We start from the raw sequence: 21393 nt of genomic DNA on the forward strand, positions 1-21393 counted from the left end.
TTGTGGATATTTATTTTGTACTTTAGCTTACAATCCAACACTCCATTATTTGGTCATACAAACTGTCCAGCTTCAGTCTTTGGGAGCTCTTTGAGTAGGCTCCTGTGTCTCTTGGTGACATAACCCCATCATTGTGAGTTTGTTTTATGTTTTGAGCACTACAAATGGTCCAGGCTTATTTTGTATATTTATTGCTCCAGCCATAGAATCAACCATTTCCCCAGGAGCGCTGGTTCCTTTTTTTTTGGAGAATGGTATTAGAAACCACATTCTGGGCACTGGGTATTCTTGTTGCTAATGGAGTGCATTGCATTTAGGTCCTCTCAGCTGACAGAACAAGGAGAGATGTATTTATACCAAGCCTTAAATATACAGGGGTTTCCCTGGTGGCTCAGATGGTAAAGAATCTGCCTGCAATACAGGAGACCCAGGTTTGATCCCTGGTCTGAGAAGATCCCCTGGAGAAGTGAATGGCTACCCACTTCAGTATTCTTGCCTAAAGAATCCTATGGACCGAGGAGCCTGGTGGGCTACATAGTCCATAGGATCACAAAGAGTCGAACACAACTGAGTGACTAACAGTTTCACTTTACATATCCACATATCTGTAAGCATTTATCTCTCTCTGTCTATGTATATGTATCTGTGTTAAGCCAAATATGAGTTCGCACTGATGCCTTCAACTTCAGTATGCTACACGGATCGTTCTAGCCTTTCTCCCTTACTTGTCTCTTGTCTACAAATTCTAATGGTGAGAACTGCTTCCCACCACCCATCATTCATTTACTCACGTATGGCTTCAGAATGATTAACTGGTACCACCCCACCTCCAACCCTCAACTTTTCCAGCTAGGGTTCTGTGCTTATGTGAAGTTCCTTTTGCTTTAGTCTTAGAGTCCTCACTCATTTCCAAAGTTACTAGGTCAGTGCCTTTTCCCTCCCTCCCTCAGTAAGGTTATTTCATAGTTTTGAGTGTCCTTGATTCTTACATTGCAGTTTGTGTTCCATCTAGGGATCACTTGATCCTCAAATGCTTTTTATTTCGTTAATTTCATCCATTAAAGTTCACTGTGCTGTAAAGTTTTGTGGGTTTTGGTAAATGCTTAGTGTCCTGTAACTGACATTACAGCAGCATAAGCGTAGTTCACGGCCCTCAGAAGACCCTTGAACTGATTAATGAAGAACTTGAAATTGTGGTTAGGCGAAAGAGATAGGAATGAGTCTTAGAAAATGTCTCCTTATGAAAAGGCAAGGGCTGGTGGGGCCTTGTTTGCTGCTTTAGGAGAAGGCAGATTCTAGGGCCCAGGGATGTGTTTAGGTTGGTCAAGTGACATGACAGAAAAGAATGTGGGGTGGGTTTTTCATTTTAGCAAAAAAATCTCCAGAGTCCTAGTTGAAGTACCTCTGGGGGATCTGAAGTGAGAGGTGGGTGGTGGACATCCTGTTTCAGGCCTCTCTCCTTTTTTTTCCAAGTTCTACAGTGGCCTCAGCTCAGCCTTTGGCTTAGCATTCCACCCAGAGTCCTACCAATCAGCTACATCTGAGAGCACTTCTGGTTTTACCTCTATATGATGTTCAGAGACTGGTCTGCCCTCAGGCTGTCCCCTGGCTGACGCCCTAGTTGGCTTTCAGCTGCAGCTGTGTAGTTTCTAAGAGTTGGCAAAGTTAATTCAATAAGAGAATAGGACAGGTGAACTTTAGGAAAGCTTCTTGGGCAAATATTAATCAGGTTTATTGAAAGTCATAAGTATATTAGGATTCCATCCACAGGATGGTGGGAATTGAGGACCTAAAATCCATCTCTAGTTCAGCCTGCCAATTTAAAGTGATTTACCCTGAGTGTCTCTGCAGTACACTGGGGACAATGGTCCTATTCTTTCCCTTACTCAGAAGGCAGTTGTGAAGATACATGGAAAAAAATGTGTGAAATTTCTCAGAGTACCCAAGATAGATGAAGTACCTTTCTGTACTCTCTTTTTTCTCTTTTGCTGGCTTTGTTGTCTCCTGTTCTCTAAACATAGCTTTGCCTCTTGACTTTGCTTTATGAACTTCACCCTCTGTCCTTGGCGGGGGTCTGTCTTGAGGCTCAGTTATCCTTAGTGTATGGATGACACCTATCACTCTGTCTTGCCCTTTGTTTTAAGTTGCAGACTCCTTCTGTCTTTTTGTCAAACATTTCTACCTCAATGTCTTCTCAAAAAAATCAGTATACTTAAAAATTAGTCATCCTAAACCAACTGATTCAATGGACATGAGTTTGAGCAAACTCTGGGAGATAGTGAAGGACAGGGAAGCCTTGTATGCTGCAGTCCATGGGGCTGCAAAGAGTCCAACACAACTTAGCAACTTAACGACAAAGCCAAGTGACCTTCTAAACAGTCTTACTTCTTCCAGGATAAGTCTTCCAAGGTTTCAGATCCTGGAACCCTTTTTGGTTTTTCATCGTCCCTAGCCCTTAGCCCCCAAGCCATACTGAGCTCCTTCTGCACTATTTCCTTCCTGTCTCCTCCGTCACTGACCTGTACCACTGGAACAAACTCTTAACTGTGTCCTCTTCCCCCAGGCCTCTAACTTGTCTCCCAGCCTGTTCTCCTTTACTATTGCTAGTCTAATTTTTCTTAAATTTAAAATCTCAACTTGGCATCCAAGGCACAGCTTGAATTTCCAGCTTTACCTTCCTGCTTAATTAAAATATATAACTGAACTACATGTTCCTTCTTGCTTCAGTGCTGTGCACTCTCCTTTTCCCCACCCTGCTTATCTTGGCAGGTTAAATTTTAGAGGGGAATTAAACTTTCAGGTAGAAGATTCAGTGGTATAAATTGACTTTAGGTAAGTATGAGGAGGGCCTTTCCAACGGAACTGCTTAGGAGGAGTGGGTACCATGGGAGAAGCCCCACTGTTACTTTCTGGTTCCCAAGCCTGGCATCCCATTAAAAGTGCCTTATCTTCCTTCACCTCTGCAGCTTATGGCTTCTTTTCTGAGGCTGCTTCCTCCCATGAAACCACACTTGGGCAAATCCCCCCATCCCTCAGATGGCATCTCTGGTTTTCTTTCTTCCGCCTTGTAAAATGAATTTGCTTTCTTATTTCTTCCTTTCCTGTGCTCTTTTTTAAAAAGTTAAAGGCTCTTGGTGATCACCTTTTGAGAAAGATTCCTAGATGAGAACTCCAGCCTGGTCCTCACTCCACAGTTTGTCTTTAGTTCTGTCTTCTTGCCAGATGTTTCTATTTGGGTTCCTTTGTGTCCAAATTTGAACTCATTTCCTTCCTTCTGAAATGTGTTCCTTCCCCCTGAGTTCCCTGCCTGATTAATGGCAACAGAGGCTGGGAGGCTTTTTCTGTACAGGGCCAGCCAGTAAGTATTTTTGGCTCTGTGGGTCGTAAGGTCTCAGTCATAACCACTCGTCTCTGCCCTTGAAGCACAAAAGCAGACATAAATAATATGTAAACAAAAATGAAGGTCACTGTGTTTCAATAAAGCTTTATTTAGAAAAACAAGCAATGGGCTGAAATTGACCTGTAGGCCATAGTCTGCTAACCTTTGATCTAGGTCACCTAGGCCTCTAATTCAATATTCCTTTGACCTTCCTACTGCTTGTGTTTGCTTTGTATGATTTTAATTTCTACTGACTCCACCGTTAAGAAACCTTTCATATTTCTGGATCATATTCTTCCCCCATTCATTGGTCTAGTAGACAAAATAACCTCTTTTACATATTATTCTCCATCAATTTACATAATCAAAACTTCTAGTAACTCTTCTCTAATAAGGTTAAAATTCTCTAAAGGCAGCTGTTTCTACAGTTTTTGCCTCTAACCTTCTCTCTTATTCCTCTGTATGAACACTTCCCCATCCACCCTGGGTTAGTATATGTTCTGATACTGTTTCTATCTCTGCTCATGATGTGCTGCTGACTCACAAGGATCTCCTCTCCCACTTACTGAAGCTTGTCTTCAGGCCTCAACTCAGGTGAAGCTCTGTCCTAGCCCAGTGATTGCGCCTCTCTCACTCTCTTTTTAATTGAACTAGAGTTGACTTAAAATGTTGTATTAGTTTCAGGTATACAGAAAAGTGATTCAATTATAAATACATATGTATATTTATCCATATATATATATGGATATTTATCATTTTCCGTTATCGGTTATTAAGAGATATTGAATATAGTTTCTTGTGCTATACAGTAGGTCCTTGTTTTTTTTATCTATTTTATATATAGTAGCATGCATATTGGAGAAGGCAGTGGCAACCCACTCCAGTACTCTTGCCTGGAAAATCCCATGGATGGAGGAGCCTGGTGGGCTGCAGTCCATGTGGTCGCTAGGAGTCGGACATGATTGAGCGACTTTACTTTCACTTTTCACTTTCATGCATTGGAGAAGGAAATGGCAACCAACTCCAGTGTTCTTGCCTGGAGAATCCCAGGGACGGGGGAGCCTGGTGGGCTGCCATCCCTGGGGTCGCACAGAGTCAGACACAACTGAAGCGACTTAGCAGCAGCAGCAGTAGCATGCATATACTAATCCCAAACTCCTCATTTATCCCCCCACCTTTCCTCTTTGGTAACCATAAGTTTGTTTTCTATGTTTGTGAGTCAGTTTCTGTTTTATAAATAAGTTCATTTGTATCATTTTTTTTTTAGATTCTACATTTAAGTGATATCATATGATATTTGTCTTTCTCTGTCTGACTTAGTATAATCTCTAGATCTATCCATGTAAATAATGCTGTAAATGACGTTATTTCATTCTTTCATTCTTTTTTTGGCTGAATAATATTCCATTATGTATTCATACACCACATTTTCTTCATCCATTCATTTGTCAATGAACATTTACGTTGCTTCCATATCTTGGCTATCATTAATGATGCTGCTATGAACATTGGAGTGAATGTATCTTTTCAATTTGTAGTTTTCCCCAGATATATACCCAGAAATGGGATTGCTGGACCATATGGTAACTCTGTTTTTATTTTTTTAAGGAACACCCATGAAAAGTGAAAGTGAAAGTCGCTTAGCTGTGTCCAACTCTTTATAACCCCATGGACTGTATAGAACTCCCCAGGCCAGAATACTGAAGTGGGTAGCCTTTTCCTTCTCCAGGGGATCTTCGCAATCCAGGGATCAAACCCAGGTCTCCCACATTGCAAGTGGATTCTTTACCAGCTGAGCCACAAGGGAAGCAAGGAACTTGCATAATGGCTGTGCAAATTTACAATCCTGCCAAGAGTGTAGGAGGTTTCCCTTTTCTCCACACCCTCTCCAGCATTTATTATTTATAGACTTTTTGATGATGACCATTCTGACCAGTGCTAGGTGATACATCATTATATAGTTTTGATTTGCATTTCTCCAGGTGGCTCAGTGGTAAAGAATCTGTCTGCAGTGCAGGAGACACAGGAGACACAGGTTCGACCCCTGTGTTGGGATGATCCCCTAGAGAAGGGCATGGCAACCCACTCCAGTATTCTTGCCTGGAGAATACCATGGACAGAGCAGCCTGGTGGGCTACAGTCCACAGATTTGCAAAGAGTTGGACGTGACTGAAGCAACTGAGCATGCAATGATTAGTGATGCTAATTATTTAGCAAAAGATGCTAAACATCTTTTCATGTACCTGTTGCCATCTGTATGTCTTCTTTGGAGAAATGTCTATTTAGGTCTTCTACATTCTTTTTGGTTGGGTTGTTGGTTTTTTGATACTAAGCTGTTTGAGTATTTTGGAAATTAAGCATTGATGGTAGTGTTATTTGCAAATATTTTCTCCCATTCTGTAGATTCTTTTTGTTTATGGTTTCCTTTGCTGTGCAAAATCTTTTAAGTTTAATTATGTCCCATTTGTTTATTTTTGCTTTTATTTCCATTACTTTGGAAGATGGATCCAAAAAAAACATTGCATGATTTATGTCAGAGAGTGTTCTGTGTATGTTCTCCTCTAGGAGTTTTAGAGTATCTGGTCTTACATTTAGGTCTTTAATCCATTTTGAGTTTTTTTGTGTGTATTGTGTTAGAGAATGTTCTAATTTCATTCTTCTACATGTAGCTGTCGAGTTTTCCCATCATCATTTGAAGAGACTGTCTTTTCTTCATTGTGTATTCTTTCTTGCCTTTGTCATTAATTACTGACCATAAGTGCATGGATTTACTTCTGGGTGTTTTATCCTGTTTAATTGATCTATGTGTCTTGTTTTGTGCCAGTACCATCCTGATTTGATGACTGTAGCTTTAGAGCATAGTGTGAAGTCAAGCAGTATGATTCCTCCGGATTTATTATTCTCTTGTAAGATTGTTTTGTCCATTTGGGGCCTGTAATGTTTCCATACAAATTTTAAAGCTTTTGTTATAGCTCTGTGAAAAATACCATTGATAGGCATTGCATTGAATCTGTAGATTGTCTTGGATAATATGGTCATTTTAACAATATTGCTCTCTTTTCATCCATTTGTTTTGTCTTCAATTACTTTCATCAGTATCTTATAGTTTTGCTTCCTTATGTAGGTTTATTGCTAGGTATTTTATTCTTTTTGACGTGATGGTAAATGGGATTGTTTCCTTAAGTTCTCATTCTGATATTTTATTGCTAGTGTACAGAAATGAAATAGACTTCTATATATTGATTTTGTATTTTGCCACTTTACCAAATTCATTGATGAGCTCTGGTAATTTTCTGATGGTGTCTAGGATTTTCTCTGTATAATATCATGTCATCTGATTGCTCCTTTTTTTTTTTTTTTTTTTTATACCCCACCCCCGGCGCTGGGAGTGGGGACCTGGGAGCTGGCGAAGAGGGGAGTGGGCTGAGGGGAGATTGGCCCTGGGGCTGTTGGGAGAAGTTTCAGGGACTCCCTCCGCACCCCGGCGGTGTCACCACTTTCTCAGCCCCTCTCGCTACTGCTCTGCTCCTTTTTTTTTTTAAGACTCTTTTTTTGATGTGGGCCGTTTTTAAAGTCTTTATTAAATTTGCTGCAATGTTGTTTGGTTTATGTTTTGATTTTTCGACTGTGAGGCATGTGGGTTCTTAGCTCCCTGACCAAGGATCAAACCCACAACCCCTGCACTGGAGGGTGAAGTCTTAACAACTGGGAAGTCTCTGATAGCTCCTTTTCTTGAGCTCAGTAGTGCTTTTGATGTTGTCCTTACCTGTTCCATTGAGAGTGTGCTGGGTTGTATTTTCTATCGGTGTGGTATTCCTACTTCTGTGTCTAAACTTTAAGAAGCTGTTAAGGGTGGCCAAAAGTTGGACATGACTTAGCTTCTGAACAACCATCAGGGTGCCCAGTAGGTGCTCAGTCGACATGGTAATGGTCATACATTGAACTCTCCTTCCTCTAGATCAGCTCATCTCTTTAGAGATCATCTTTATCTAATGGTACCATGATTGTCATTGGCCTCATAGACTCTCTGTGCCCACTTCTCTTTCATGTTTGACTCCACCTCTGATTACAGAGTCTAGCTGTTGCTCCCTCCCCTATCTTTCCTTTTCTGCTCCACTCCTGCAGCCCCTCTGTTGCTGGCTTAGCTCAGGTCACCTGCATCCTTTGCTAAGACCACTGGAATAGCCTTCAACTATGCATTCCCACCACCAGCCTCTCTCCCCGTATTACCCAATACCAGTAGGGCTTTGTCATGTTTGTATAATCCTGAAACATGCAGAAACATGCAGATGGCCCTTAGTGGCTCCCCGTGCCCTTGGAATAAGGGTGAGCTTTCCAGGGTGCCAGGAAGCCACCGATAGCTCTTCCTCTCCAGCCTTGTTTCTGACCCATCTCATTTACAGTCTGCATTCCTCCGTGTGCAACCCTAATAGTCACCATGCATTTGCACATATGTCCTGGCTCTCCTTCCCTAGCCCATCTGGAAAACTGCTACCTGTGTATCTAGGTAGGGCACATATGTCACCTCTTTACAGCATTCCTCTCTCCTTCCCTCTGGAAGACCAAAGGGAGTCAAAGTGTCACAGTATAACCCTTGGGAGAGACCTTGGGCTTGATGCATTTTCTAATGTTCCTTCAGATTCACAGTCATCTAAAGGTGACCAAGAGCCTGAGTGGTGAGAAATTAAGTAGACAGGTCTATAAAACGTCCTGAATGCTTAAGTGTGCTAAATATGTAGTTTTGACTTCTTGCTTTGGCTTGGCTTTCTTCCTCCATTATAAAGTAGAATAGTTCTGATTTTATTTATGTCCTTTTCTTAAAAAAAAAAACTGAGATCTTCTGTGGCAAAAACTTGGAATCTCCATCTCGTAATATTTCTCAGTTCTTGTGGGAGAGTGGCCTCAGGAGGAGGCTCACTGTGGGACTGACAGCTCACCCCAGGTCACCCCTTGGGGTTGTGGAGGCCTCTGAGCAGGAAGGGGGGCATGGATGGCATTTCTCACCTCTGGCTACATGCAAAGGTCACCTGTCCCCTTCACTTACTATCTCATCCTGGCAAGGATAGTGTATATTGGCTTTCTAGAGGGGTCTACGAAACAGAAAAGAGAGGGGTGGAGATCATGTCGAATGTGTACTTTTGAGGTGTTCTTTGATGTAGGGAGCACAATTACTGTGGTTCCTCTCTCAGTTTAGGGTCTGGTCTGGCATGAGGTTCTTGCTGGGGCAGATACCTTATTGGAGGAGAAAGAAAGTGCCTTCTTGGTTCTGGAGGGTGCTGTTCTGAGAGTCCTCTGCTGGTTTCAAGTGTGGGCATTTGACTCAGAAGAGCTCGGCCCAGCCTTTTCTGTCCATCTGGAGTAGCAGCAGCTCTGGATCTCCTTGGCTGGGCAGATCCTTTCAGAGCCGCCATCCTTATTCATAAAGGAGGTGTCAGGTAGCCCTCCCAGCACAGAATTGAACGCCCTAGGAGGTGAAGAGGGAGGAATTGTAGTGGAGTGTTTTGAAGAGCCTTACGGCATCCATCATCTAATTGACATTTTCAATTCCTTGGACATTGGAGTCAAAGATTGAGACACACACACATAGCACTTATACAGGAGACCATTTCTATCCTTAGCTCATTAAAAATGCTTTAGTCCTAAGAGATACCCAGTCTGGATTATTTTTTTCCTGATTTTTCATTTTGAGCAGAGAGACTTTGGAAAACTAATTTTAATGCAAAAGAGTTCCAGTTTTGCCAGGAGATACACATTTTACACTAGGACATAGGGGTAATGGGCTCTGAATTGAAATAATTTTAAATTTATAGTGATTGGGTGTGTTGAGCTGGCGATGGGGCTCAACATTGGTAATTAAGAATTATCATGAAGCTTAAACATGCATTTGAGAGACAGACTCTTGTGTTGTCTTTACTTCCTCCATGGAGTTCAAAACCTGTTTCTGGCTTGGAATTGTAGAATCTCAGATATGAAAAGGGCTTAAAGCTTAGTCCACCTTTAGTGTCTAGGTGTGGAAGCCAGATGATCTGCCACGGGAGCTGTGGTCACAGCCAAGGGCTCTTTCCCTACCATCCTCTTCAACTATACGGAGGGTCCGGGCTTAGCAAGATGAGGACTTAGTCACTGACAAATGATGGTATTTTCCTTCACTTTAAACTATAGTCAGATTTGATAAGTTTCACCTTATCGTCTCATCTTTTTATTTTTTTTTCTGTAGTTGGACAGGTGGATCAACCCATGATGCCATTTCTTTTTTTTTTTTTAAACACCAAGCACATTTTGTATTGGAATATAGCTGATTAACCATGTTGTGATGGTTTCAGGTGAACAGCAAAGGGACTCAGCCATGCATATACTTGTATCCATTCTCATTTTTAATCTGTGGTGCTTGCTTTTTAATGTGCTTTTAACTTGCAAACCTTGTCTGATTGTGAAACTAGAAAGTCAGCAGGGACATAGGATTTGCCTTTTTTACCCCCTTTTCCTTTAAACTCCTTCCCACGACAAGGCAATGTGTGCAGCACATGACCCTGACTCAGGTCCTCCAGGCAGCTGACTAATGGGACCTGAGCCACCCGCTGCATTTTGCCGGCCCCAGCACAGACTAGCCACACTTCATGGCTCCTGCCACGTGCCCCTGTGAAGAGCCATCAGGCGACACCATCAGGCTGTGCCACTCCCACTGGCCTTGGCAGCAAAGAAGGGAGGCTGGAACATTGAAGCTTGGCATTTGGCAGGGAGTGCCCTTGGGTGCTGAGGGCACAAGTCCAGCCCGAGTTCCCAGGGAGATGGGTGATGTGATTGACCTAACATGCCGCGAAGCCCAGACAGGCTGGTTCAGTGAACAGAAGGCATCAGGCAAACCTGCGGCAACCCACAGGCAGAGGCAGGCACAGCGGCCTCCAGGGAGGCTGGTGTGGAGCTGGGGCGGGAGCCTCCCTGAGTTTGGATCTTGGCTTGGCCATCACTCTGGGTGACCCTGGACAATTCCATAACCTCACTGAGCCTCCATTTTCCTGTCTGTACACTGGCGGTGGAATTACTTACCTCGTGGGAGGGTAAGGGGAAGCTGAGAAATAGTGTAGGTCAGGTACCTGGCAGGGCCCCTGCACACTGGTGAGTTCATGACACAGTAACTGCTATTTCTGTTGCTAACAAACACAGCTGCATGCCTCCTTATTGATTATTCGTACAATTCTGTAAAGAATTTTTTTCTTTCCAAGAATTTGAGCTCTCATTTTTAAGTCTGATGGTTGTAGCCGGAAGAGAATTGTGAAATGCTTTATCATGTTTTGAGGTTCTTTGGTTACTTATCCCTAGAGTAAGACCTAGAAAAGTTATAGAAAGGACTTACCTAGCCAAGAATCTAGGTGTATCACAGATGTCTGGCTGAAGATGTCAACTCACCATAGAGTTTAGGTGAACCTTCTACCTCTGCCCAATAAAGGGTTGGTGTTTTTTTTTTTTTTTTTTTCTTTTAATATGCTACAGCCTTTTGCTTATCCCATGCTCAGATGAATATCAAGTAGCCAGAAGTTTCCTGCCTGTGATCAATTCTAATGCCTTCTGTGAAGGGAAATGGTTGTAAATTATTACCAGTTAATTAAATGAGTGTTTCCGTTGAGTCCTGTGTGCAGGCTTTTATCCAAGCCTGTTTAGAATCATGGAACATTACAGCGTGAAAGGTTGTTATACAATTATCTTGTTTCATGGGCAAGAAGACCAGATTCGGGATGTAGGTGATTTGCTCAACTTCTGCAAAATGATGCCAAAAGAAACACTGGCTCAAGATGTGTGGTGGGGGAGGGGAGAGAGGGTCTGGCAGTATGGTGGCACGTCCAGCAATCCGAATATGATCCCTAAGCAGTGGGCCTGTGTAGTCCATATGCTACTGGTTTGCCTTGGGGCCATCTTGAAGTGCTTTTATATTTTATGAAGTACTGTCACAGAGTATTTATTGTAGGGCAAAATACTGTCATTCCTATTTTATAGGTGATGAAATTGAGATGGTCAGATGACCTCCCAATTTGGCTCACTAGACCAAATCAGCAGCTATTTGTTGAGTGCTTACTTGGTTCAAGGAACTCTGCTAGGTCCTTTGGAGAATTAAAAAAAAAACAAAATTGTCAGCTCCCTTGGGAATGGAACTTACATAACTGCAAGTGATGAGATGTAAGTCTGTGAAATTTTATCTAATTGTTCAAGGGCTTTGGTAAATACTAAGATAATAATCGAGAAAGGAATTTTGAGACTGGAGGGATCGATGCGCATGTCAGGATCTTCCTGGCAAAAGTTTCTTCCTTCAACTTCTGTAGCTGAATCATCTTTGCCAGGTACACTCAGCTGCTCCTTTCACCCTCAGCCCCAGGGAACTTCTCTGGGAAATCCTGAGCACCTGGCAATGATCCTGACCCTAGAAGTCATCCAGCCAAGGTTGGGATAAGTGGATAGATGAAGAGAGAATGGCTTTCTAAGCAGAGACAGCAGCACAAGCACAGGTGTGGCTATACCACAGTGAGGAGACAGACCTGACTAGCAGAGCAGGTTTAAATAATGGAAATTTGAAGAAGAGGTTTGGGTTAATTAGTGGGGATACAGAAGGGAGCTCACGGTGCCCTGGAAAGCCAGGTGAAGCGGAATGAGTTTTCTTCTGGAGGCACTGGGAAGCCTCTGGAGGCTTGGATGGAGGAAAGTTGATGAGAGTGGCACTTTGGGAAGAGCATTTGGGCAGTGAGATGTAGGCACTTGTTTTGTTTGTTTTTATACCATAGATGTTTTAAATTTTGGTGCAGTCCAATCTATCATTTTCTTGTCACTTGTAATTTTGCTGTCATACCTAAAAAACCATTGCCTAACCCAAAGTCAGGAAAATTTATTCCTGTTTTCTTCTAAGAGTTTTATAGCTATAACTCTTAGTTTTAGGTCTGTGATCCATTTTGATTTCATATTTACATATGGTGTGAGGTAGGGGTTTGCTTTTATTCTTTTGCACGTGGAATACAGTTGTCACAGCACCATTTGTTAAAAAGAGTATTCTTTCTCCATTTAATAGCCTTGATGCTCTCCTGCCCCTTTTTAATCCCTTTCTAGCACTTGTCCTATTTCTCTTACCCATCCCCAGGCAACCACAGATATGTTTTCTGCCAATATAGAAGCTATATGTTTATAGCCATGTAAAACTGTATGTTGTCTTGCTTTTTCTAGGCAGAATATTCTCTTTTGTGTTTGCTTCTTTTATTTACTATTCTTACTTTTTGCTACATACATCAATAGATTATTCTTTTTATTCTTGAATACTAGGGCTTCCTAGGGGGCTACTAAGAGAATCTGCATGCAATGCTGGAGACCCAGGTTCGATTCCTGGGTCGGGAGGATCCCCTGGAGAAGAGAATGGCTACCCACTCCAGTATTCTTGCCTACAGAATTCCATGGACAGAGGAACCTGGCTGTAATCCATGGGGTTGCAAAGAGTCAGACACAACTGAGCGACTAATACACATTCCATTGTATGGCTATATTGTATTTTTTAAAAAGCCCTTGTGAACATTTGCATACATATCTTTGAACATATGCTTGCATTATTCTTCCCTAAATACAAGTCAAGTGACTGGATCAAATGGGAAATGTATGTGTACCTTTTAAGAAAATATCAAACTGTTTCCAAAGTGATGGTACCATTTTACAATCCTATTAACAGCATATGAAAATGCCAGTTGTTCCACATTCTTTCATTTAGTATCTTCAGACTTTTTAATGTTAAACCTCCTAATAGGTAGGCATTGTTTTTGCATTTTGGTTTTAATTTGCATTTCTCTAATGACTAATTATGTTGATCTTGTCTTTATGTACCTATTTGCCATCTTTATATATGTCTTCTTTGGTGAAATTAAGTGATGAAGCTCATTTTTAAAAAATTGAGTGTTTTTTTTTGTTTGTTTTAAAACAGAGTTAAGTGAGTTCTTTATTTTATGAGAAAAAAGTTACATATATTTTCTCCTGATCTGTAGCTTGTCTTTCATTCTCTTGAAAGTATCTTTCGAAGAGCAGACATTTTCATTTAAATGAAGTCCAGTTTATCATTTTGTTTTTTAATGGGTTGCACTTTGGTCTTATATCTAAGAAATATTTGCCTAACCCAAGGTCCCAAAGATTTTCTCTGATGTATTTTTCTTGAAGTATTAAAGTTTTAGGCTATATATTTAGGTCTGTAATCCATTTTGAGTTAATCTTTGTATAAGCTACAGTGTGTGAGTTGAAGTTCAGTATTGCATATAGGAACATCCTATATGGGTTCGTAAGAATGCCATATTTTGAAGGCCATTCTTTCTGAATTTCAATAAGGACTCAGGAGTTGCCCTCCTCACTAATAGAAGTGGTCTATAGGCAAGAGGGCTTAGTTTATTCTCTTCTCCCTGAATGACTGTTACAGAAAGAATGCTCAAGGTCTGACTTTGTAAGTGGGACCTCCTGGGCACTCTGACCTCAGCCCTGTTATAGTGGACATTCTGTAAGTGCCATAGATGATGACAAGGTAACCCAGGCCCTGATTTGGAAGGCCATGAAGCTGACGAGCCGAGTGACTGAATGACTGGATTTGGGATTCAGTGAGCCTTGGGACCCATAGAAGTGAGCTGAAATTCTGTAGAAAAATACAAAGCTTAGGATTTGGGGCCTAATCACTGTTTAGGATGTGGGAAGCAGAGCCTTACAGCAGGTAGAGGAGATGCAAAGGTTTTAGTGGGTGACAAACTCAGGTTGGGTCACTGGATCTTCTCTAAAGTGTTCGTGACGTCTGCAGCTGCATCACTAAAGGGCACTGTCAGTGTTGACATCAAGGTTTGTTATAACCTTGCTTTAGACTGTTAAGGTTTGGTTGCACCTGTGGGCTGATGTTCACTCTTTCATGGCGGTGTGGAGAAATTGGAGCTTATCTGGAGGAAACTTATCAGAATGGTAAAGGAGGAGAAAACCATGTCCTGTGTGAAACTATTTGGAATATCCCTGTTGGTTTGTTAATTTACTCACTCACAAAACCATTTCAGTCCTCTTATGTGCAAGGCAGTGTCCTAAGTGACCAGGGCATAATGACTATAACAATAAGTGGGTTCCAACAATGGTCTCTGTAATGGTGTGGAGTTGGCCACTTGTCTAAAAGAGGTCTTGAGACTTCTGTGGTGGTCTAGTGGTTAAGAATCTGCCTTACAATGCAGGGAACACAGGTTCTATCCCTGGTCCGGGAAGATCCCACATGCCGCAGAGCAGCTAAGCCTTCGCACCACAGCTACTGAGCCTACGTGCTCTAGAGCCCACGCTCTGTAATGAAAAGCTACCTCAATGAGAAGCCTGTGAGCAGCAAAGAAGACTCAGCACAGCCATAAATAAATCAATCTCACTTCCTTATAAAAAAAGCCTGATGCGCCCCTCTTTGCCTGGCAAAGTAATAAAACCATCTTTAAAAAGTAATAATAAAAATAAATAACTAAAACAAAAGTGGTCTCAGAAGGTCTTCCTGTAAAAAGTGAGTTTTGAGTTGACTCTCGATGGACCAGTAGGAGTTTGACAGTTCACAAAGAGAAGGATTTTCTAGATAAAAAGGCCGCATGCCCCAAATCACTAGGCAATAAGCTTCAGACAGGTAATGGGTATTTTCTACCATTTTGACCACATTCTCCATTATGCTGTCTGACCCAGAATCCATTTTGCTGATCTCTCAGCTTATAAATGAAATAACATGCCTCCCTGCAGAGTCTACAGATAATTGAAAGGTGCTGAGATATGGGTGGTACGTGTTTGGGATGGTGAGGACACAGCATGCAGGGCTGTGTGCCCTGCTGAGGAGTTTGGCTGTTATCATAGAAGGGAGAGGATGCATAGAAGGATTTTAAGTTAGAAAGTCAGATGTTCACTTTTGAAATGTCAGTGGTAACAGCTGGAGCACAATGAGTCTGGAGACAGAAACCAGCTAGGAGGCCGCTTCTGCAAGAGGCTAGGTGAGGCAGAGGGGGAGGATGAAGAAGAAGGGGTGGGTGGGCCGAGAAGATTCTCAGAAAGTGGACTTGGAGTTATGTGGTAGGATTACATGCACATGGTGAGGAGTGTGGGCTGCTGGGAAAATGTGGAATCAGGAATGGGGGGAGTCAGTCAGTGGGTACAAGATAAGACTTTTACTCTGGACATGTTGAATTAAAGGGACTTGTCTCATGAGACGTAGAGATGGAGACTTTCAGAAAAGGTGCGTAGATAGGTTTGGAAGTAAAGTCTGTGCTTGAGACTTAGGTAAGTGACCATACCCTTTTGGAGGTTCTGATGTGTTTGTGTTTTCTCTTACTCCAAAAGATGCTCAGGTGGGTTTTGAAATCATGAATCTGAATATTCCAATGGCAGGAAAAGAGGACTTAGGAGCAGCAGGGTTTATAGAGAGATTCATGAAAGAGGAAGCTGTCCAGAGCATCAATACTGCAGAGAAGTCAGCCGAGGGAAAGACAGACGCGTTTTTGGATCTGACCATCAGGTGCGCACATGGGTTACAGGAGCTGTTTCAGTGCTGGGAAGAGACAGGGAAACAGATTGTAGGGGGTGGCATGGATGTTAGATGGTGTACAGGGGAGGTGGTCATTGACTTTATTAAAAATATGACTTATTCTCTTAGGCTGCCAATTTGGATAAGCCTTTTTGGGTGCAAGTGATTAAAACAAAACAAACAAACAAAAAACCTTACTCAAACTGGCTAAAGGAAAAAGAATGTAGGGGCTCAAATAACTGAGAAGTCCAGAAGAATCAAGCAGTGCTTGATCTGAGGCTTTTAATGATATCAAGACCTGGTCTGTTTCTTTCTCGGCTCTCCCTTCTTTATTGGCTTCATTCTGCAGCCCAGTGTCACAAAATGGTGCCAGACATTCCCGTTTCTGTCCTTCCAGATTGAAGTTCAGCTGGAGTGAGATTGTATCGCTCCCTATAGATCCAGGATTCCTGATTGAACCTATTTGCATTTTGTTGCCCAAAGCTGCACCAGTGACTAAGGGTAGGGAGTAGCAAGTACTCAGATGGTGATATAGGGCATATGTCGGTTTCAGGCCGGTCATCGTGACTGAGGGAATTCAGTGCTCTGCTTGGCAAACTTGGTTCTCATGTCCACTCTGAAGCAGGGATAGAATCGCAGCTGAGCCATGGACTAATGTGAGGGCAGGGTGGTTCTCAAAGCTGAAGGGCTGTTGCCAGAAGCTGGCATGGATATTCTACCTAGAGCTAAAATATGTGCTACAGCTATAGGGCCCAAAACTAGGGTTGGTGAATGGGAGCTACTGGCCACTGCATTTCCACCCATGGAAGCTATTGGTTACAGAGAACGATTACCCTGGGGGACAGGAATGAAAGAGGTCAGCTGCAGTGGTATCAGTTGGCTGTCACTGAAAGTGTCTGAACAGCCCCCATGAATAGATGCCAAGCCATTGCACTGTGTAGATGGAGCAGTTAACCTTTAAGGCCACAGTGTCAAACTGTTTCTCTGTAACACGGTAAGGAATACATTTTTACCGTAAAGCCCAGTATGCCCTTATTATGCATACAGAACTGCAAACAATTTTCATGACATAGTACTTTTCCTTCATATTTGGCTTGTTCATGTTTTATGTTCCATTTAAAAATCTCTGTTGTATGAAACTCATCACATGATTTCATGTCTCATTTATTATTATTTTTTAATTTAAATTTATTTATTTTAATTGGAGGCTAATTACTTTACAATATTGTATTGGTTTTGCCATACATCAACATGAATCCACCACGGGTGTACACGTGCTCCCCATCCTGAACCCCCCTCCCACCTCCCTCCCTGTACCATCCCTCTGGGTCATCCCAGTGCACCAGCCCCAAGCATCCTGTATCCTGCATCAAACCTGGACTGACGATTCATTTCTTATATGATATTATACATGTTTCAATGCCATTCTCCCAAAACATCCCCGCCTCTCCCCTGCAGTTGGTAAAATCTTGTTCTAAGGTCAGAGGTCTTAGATGAACTCGGTTTATAGATGGTATTTGAGTCTGGCTTTTCCACCACAATGGTGGCTTGGGTCAAAATTGAGGATCAAACCTGTTACACTGTGAGAGCACCTGGTTCTCTTTGCTGGCGTCTCCTGCTTTCTGTCAGAGCAGCTCCTGACCCGTGCGGTGGAGGGACCTTCTTTGTAGGCCATCAGGCAGTGTTGGAGGGAGTTCACGTGTTGGGTCACAGAGGTGGCCTGGCAGTCTGTCTGTCTGGGGCTGGCAGCAGCTCCTTCTGTGCCAGCAGCAGTTGATGATGTGAGGTCAGTGTGTGCATGTGTGTGGCTCTGACAGGATTTTATATTGAAGATGAGGGAGTGGCTTTTAAAAATATTTTTGATTTGAAACAAGTCAAGGCAGAGAGTGGAGACAATTAGAGACTGACATCCTGTTTAGTCATCTCTCCAGAGAGTTCTATTTTCAGAGCTGTTCTATAAGGGTTCACAAGTGGTGTTAAGGTAGTTAAGGGGGTATTGTTAAGTTAGCCGTAGTCGTGATGCAAGAAGCTGGTTTGAACACTGGGGTGAGTTACAGTGTGGTAACCACGTTGATAGTAGTAGACTGAAGGCAGAGAAAGGCAGAGTTTATAAGAATCAGCTCTTATGTAGATGAAGCTTTCTGAGTCAGTACCAAACACTACTTTTGTACAAGTAAAAACAGGGTGTAGTGTTTAAAGACAGGTGGCAGTGAGCTAGTGTATGGTCAATGCATTTTTTTCCGTTCAGTATGGGTCACCTGTTGGCATAGTACAAGCAGTAAATAGTACTGTCAAAGTTCTTTGAGGTTGTCTCATGGGAGCAATGTCAGAAATGCTGAGTAATGATATCATGGACTTGGAGATGTGAGCAGTGAAACAGGGGATGGTTAAGACCTTGCCCAGAGCCACTGTGCCGATCAGACTGGAGTCCACGTTCTGGTCTAGTTTGAACACTGTACCATATGATTTTCAGCTCATTTAAATTTAATATTCTACTCAAAATACCATCCATGTCTATACTCAACTTCTCCAGACCTTTCTGTCTTCAGGTCAGAGGCAGAACTGAAGTCATGGGCTAAACTTGATGAGGTCTTTATTGGGTTAGCCAAGAAGTTCATTTGGGCTTGGCCAACAAACATTTAAGGACAATTGTAAATTTATTTATTTAATTACAATTAAAATATTGTAAATTTATGTATCAGAATCCATGGCTTAGAGGTGTTCATGGGTAGTTCAAAGTTGGCATGAAGAGGGCAGAGCCTGCCTACCTGGGCCCATGTGGTCAGAGACGGGCATGTTTTCAGAGGATGGGATCTAGTGAGAAGACGTCCAGCTGCCTCATTGGCAGGATGTCCATCTTGTTTTCTCAGCTCATAGGTGAGAACAGAAAGGAACCTTGATGTTCCTGTGAACAGTTGAGAGTAGGGAATGCACAGCACATGTCCTGCCTTTCCTGGTGCTTCCTGAAGATGAATTGCACTCAGGTGGAAATGGTATAGACAGGGACAGCACTCTTTAAGTCAAGCTCTTTACTTCCCCAAACTACAGGTGTGCAGCTGACCATACCACATGGGTTCATAGCCTTTTGTGTTGCCATATTTCTCTACTTTATATACTTGCCATGTGGTTTAGCAAAATATTGTTCTTACAAACGCTGTACATCAGTTAGGGATGTTTCAGAAACGGTGACCTTGTGTATGAACGTTTATCAATATCTCAAAGAGCCACAATGGAAGAGGAAAAATTTCAAGAGAGGGGAAACATTGCAAGGATAGTTTCATTCAGATCTGGTTTTCATCCTTCACAACTTCTTTCACTGTTACTTGTTTCTTGCCCATCTACTGTTAGTGAAAGACTTAGATCTGATCTGTGGCTGTGATTTGCGCGTTGAGGCCTCTGTAAAGAATTTTTTGAGATCCACCAAAAGAATACTTCAAAATTAGAATATAACATATTTTTCCCTCTCTTTCTAGGTGGATCTGGAGCCAGAAGGGAAAGTGTTTGTCGTAATAACCCTAACAGGGAGTTTCACTGAAGGTAAGAATGAATTTGGAATGGTTTCTGGTATTTGTGTACTATTGAGTTTATACTCAATAGGAATTTCTATCATAGAAATTATAAAAAGAATGTTTTATAAAAGATACTTTAAAAAATTAACTGTTTAAATTAGGCTGGTTGGTATTTTATTGCCTAATGGTCTATTGGTTTTGGTTGCCAGAGCAAATATATTTGCTAATTCTGGCAATCTTCTGTTTTGTTTTTTAATTCATCATCTTCTTAGTTCAAGAAGTTCTTGCCTCTTTTGGTTCATGTCTATTAAATTGTACTTAAATTTTTGGCTTTGGGCCAAACCTTTAGTTTGCCTCTTAATGTATTAAAAATGGAAAGATCATATTCTCTTTCTTATAATCTTTATTTCATCCTGTCCTTCGAGTGATTCTTTTCCTCTTCCCCTGACACTACCCTCACCTCCCTCTTTCCTTTATTTTTAATTGAGGTAAAGTTTATATACAGTGAATTGAATAGATCAGAAGTGAAGAATTTTATTTTAAAAATGCGTACAACCATGTAACTAGCACTCCAATCTAAGACATAACATTTCCATCCTTCTGAAAGTTCCCTGTGTCCTTTCCTAGTTAATCCCCTGCTGCCAGAGATAGTAAATGCAATATTTTGTTTTGTTTTTTCACTGTAGTTTAGTTTTGTCTATTCTGGAAGTTCATATAAATGGAACTATATAACATGTTCTCTCCTGTGTCTGCTGTATTTTGCTCAGCATAATTTCTGTGAGATCTATTCATGTCATTGTGTATATTAGTATTCTACTCTTTTTTATTGCTGAATATTCCATTCTATAAATGTAGCACAATTTTGTTTGCTCATTCTTGTCCTGATGGACATTTTGGAGTTTTCCCTGTTTGGGGTTATTATGAAGAATGCTTCCATCAATATTCTTGTCCATAAATTACACCTTGATTCCTCTTGGGTGAATGCCTAGCAGGGGAATTGCTGAATAACACAGTAGATACATGTGTAACTTTATAAGAAACTCACATGATTTTCCAAAGTGGTTGTATTCTTATATTCCCACCAGCAACGTGTGAGAGTTCTAATTACTCCATGTCCTCACCACCATTTGATGTGGTAATTCTCTTTAATTTTGGACATGCTGGTGGCTATGGAACGATAACTTGTGGTATTAATTTGCATATCAAATTCCTCGCAATTTCTGTCCCTTTTCTAGTGGCTTTCCAGTGTTTCCAATTAATTGTTTTAGAATATATCTCTAAATATTGTTTTTGTTGGCAGGGTGAGTCCTTTGCAAGCTATTCTACCATTACTAAAATCCTTGCAAAGTTCTGTAGGGGTGTGACTTTATGGTTTGTCTGTTTGGTGTTGGCATTTTGCAAATTGGTGACACCTTTGAGAAATGATTTTCTCTTATCCCATTCAACCCTTCTCCTTCATATGGGCAAATTATCTTAAGGTTAATATTTTTCAACTTGTCTCAATTGTTGCATCTTATCTTTTTGCTCTGATATTGAAATTAACAGAAACTTGGGTTACTTGAACATGAAAAAACTGTCCAAATTATAGTTTAGGCATCTTCTGCCTGCTCACAAGTCTTTTGGTTTTGCTTGGCATTTTGAACAAACAGGATTCGCTAGAAAAAATGAATCTGCTCATAACTCAGTCAAATAAAATATAATGTAATATTACAGAACACTGCTGATAGAACATTCTTACAGCACATGGAAGGCGGGTACAACCATGGTTTAGACAAACCCAGCAGGGAGTGTCGGGCATGAATGAGGAGTGGCTAAGATTCTGAATATGCTGAACTACCTGAATATGCTGCAGTAAATTGCAAGGGGCCAGAGGAGTAAGGCCATGTGGATTAGACCAGGTCTGATGGTGCTGTTGTTGTTACATGACATCTCTTTTTAGAGTTATGTTGGCTCTCTAAGAATAAATTTTATTACATTTCTATCTT

At 41.6% G+C, this 21393-nt stretch overlaps 1 protein-coding gene across 1 annotated transcript in view; it reads left to right on the forward strand.

The window, feature by feature from the left end:
* The window catches only part of PRKCH (protein kinase C eta), a 232741-nt gene that overhangs the window by 55597 nt on the left and 155751 nt on the right, over positions 1-21393 (forward strand). The window contains exon 2 of the mRNA XM_019969023.2: positions 19373-19436. Coding sequence (XP_019824582.2) covers positions 19373-19436 — 64 coding nt within the window. The remainder of the gene's footprint in view (positions 1-19372; positions 19437-21393) is intronic.

Source organism: Bos indicus, chromosome 10 (assembly GCF_029378745.1).
Source record: "Bos indicus isolate NIAB-ARS_2022 breed Sahiwal x Tharparkar chromosome 10, NIAB-ARS_B.indTharparkar_mat_pri_1.0, whole genome shotgun sequence".
Taxonomy (NCBI): domain Eukaryota; kingdom Metazoa; phylum Chordata; class Mammalia; order Artiodactyla; family Bovidae; genus Bos; species Bos indicus.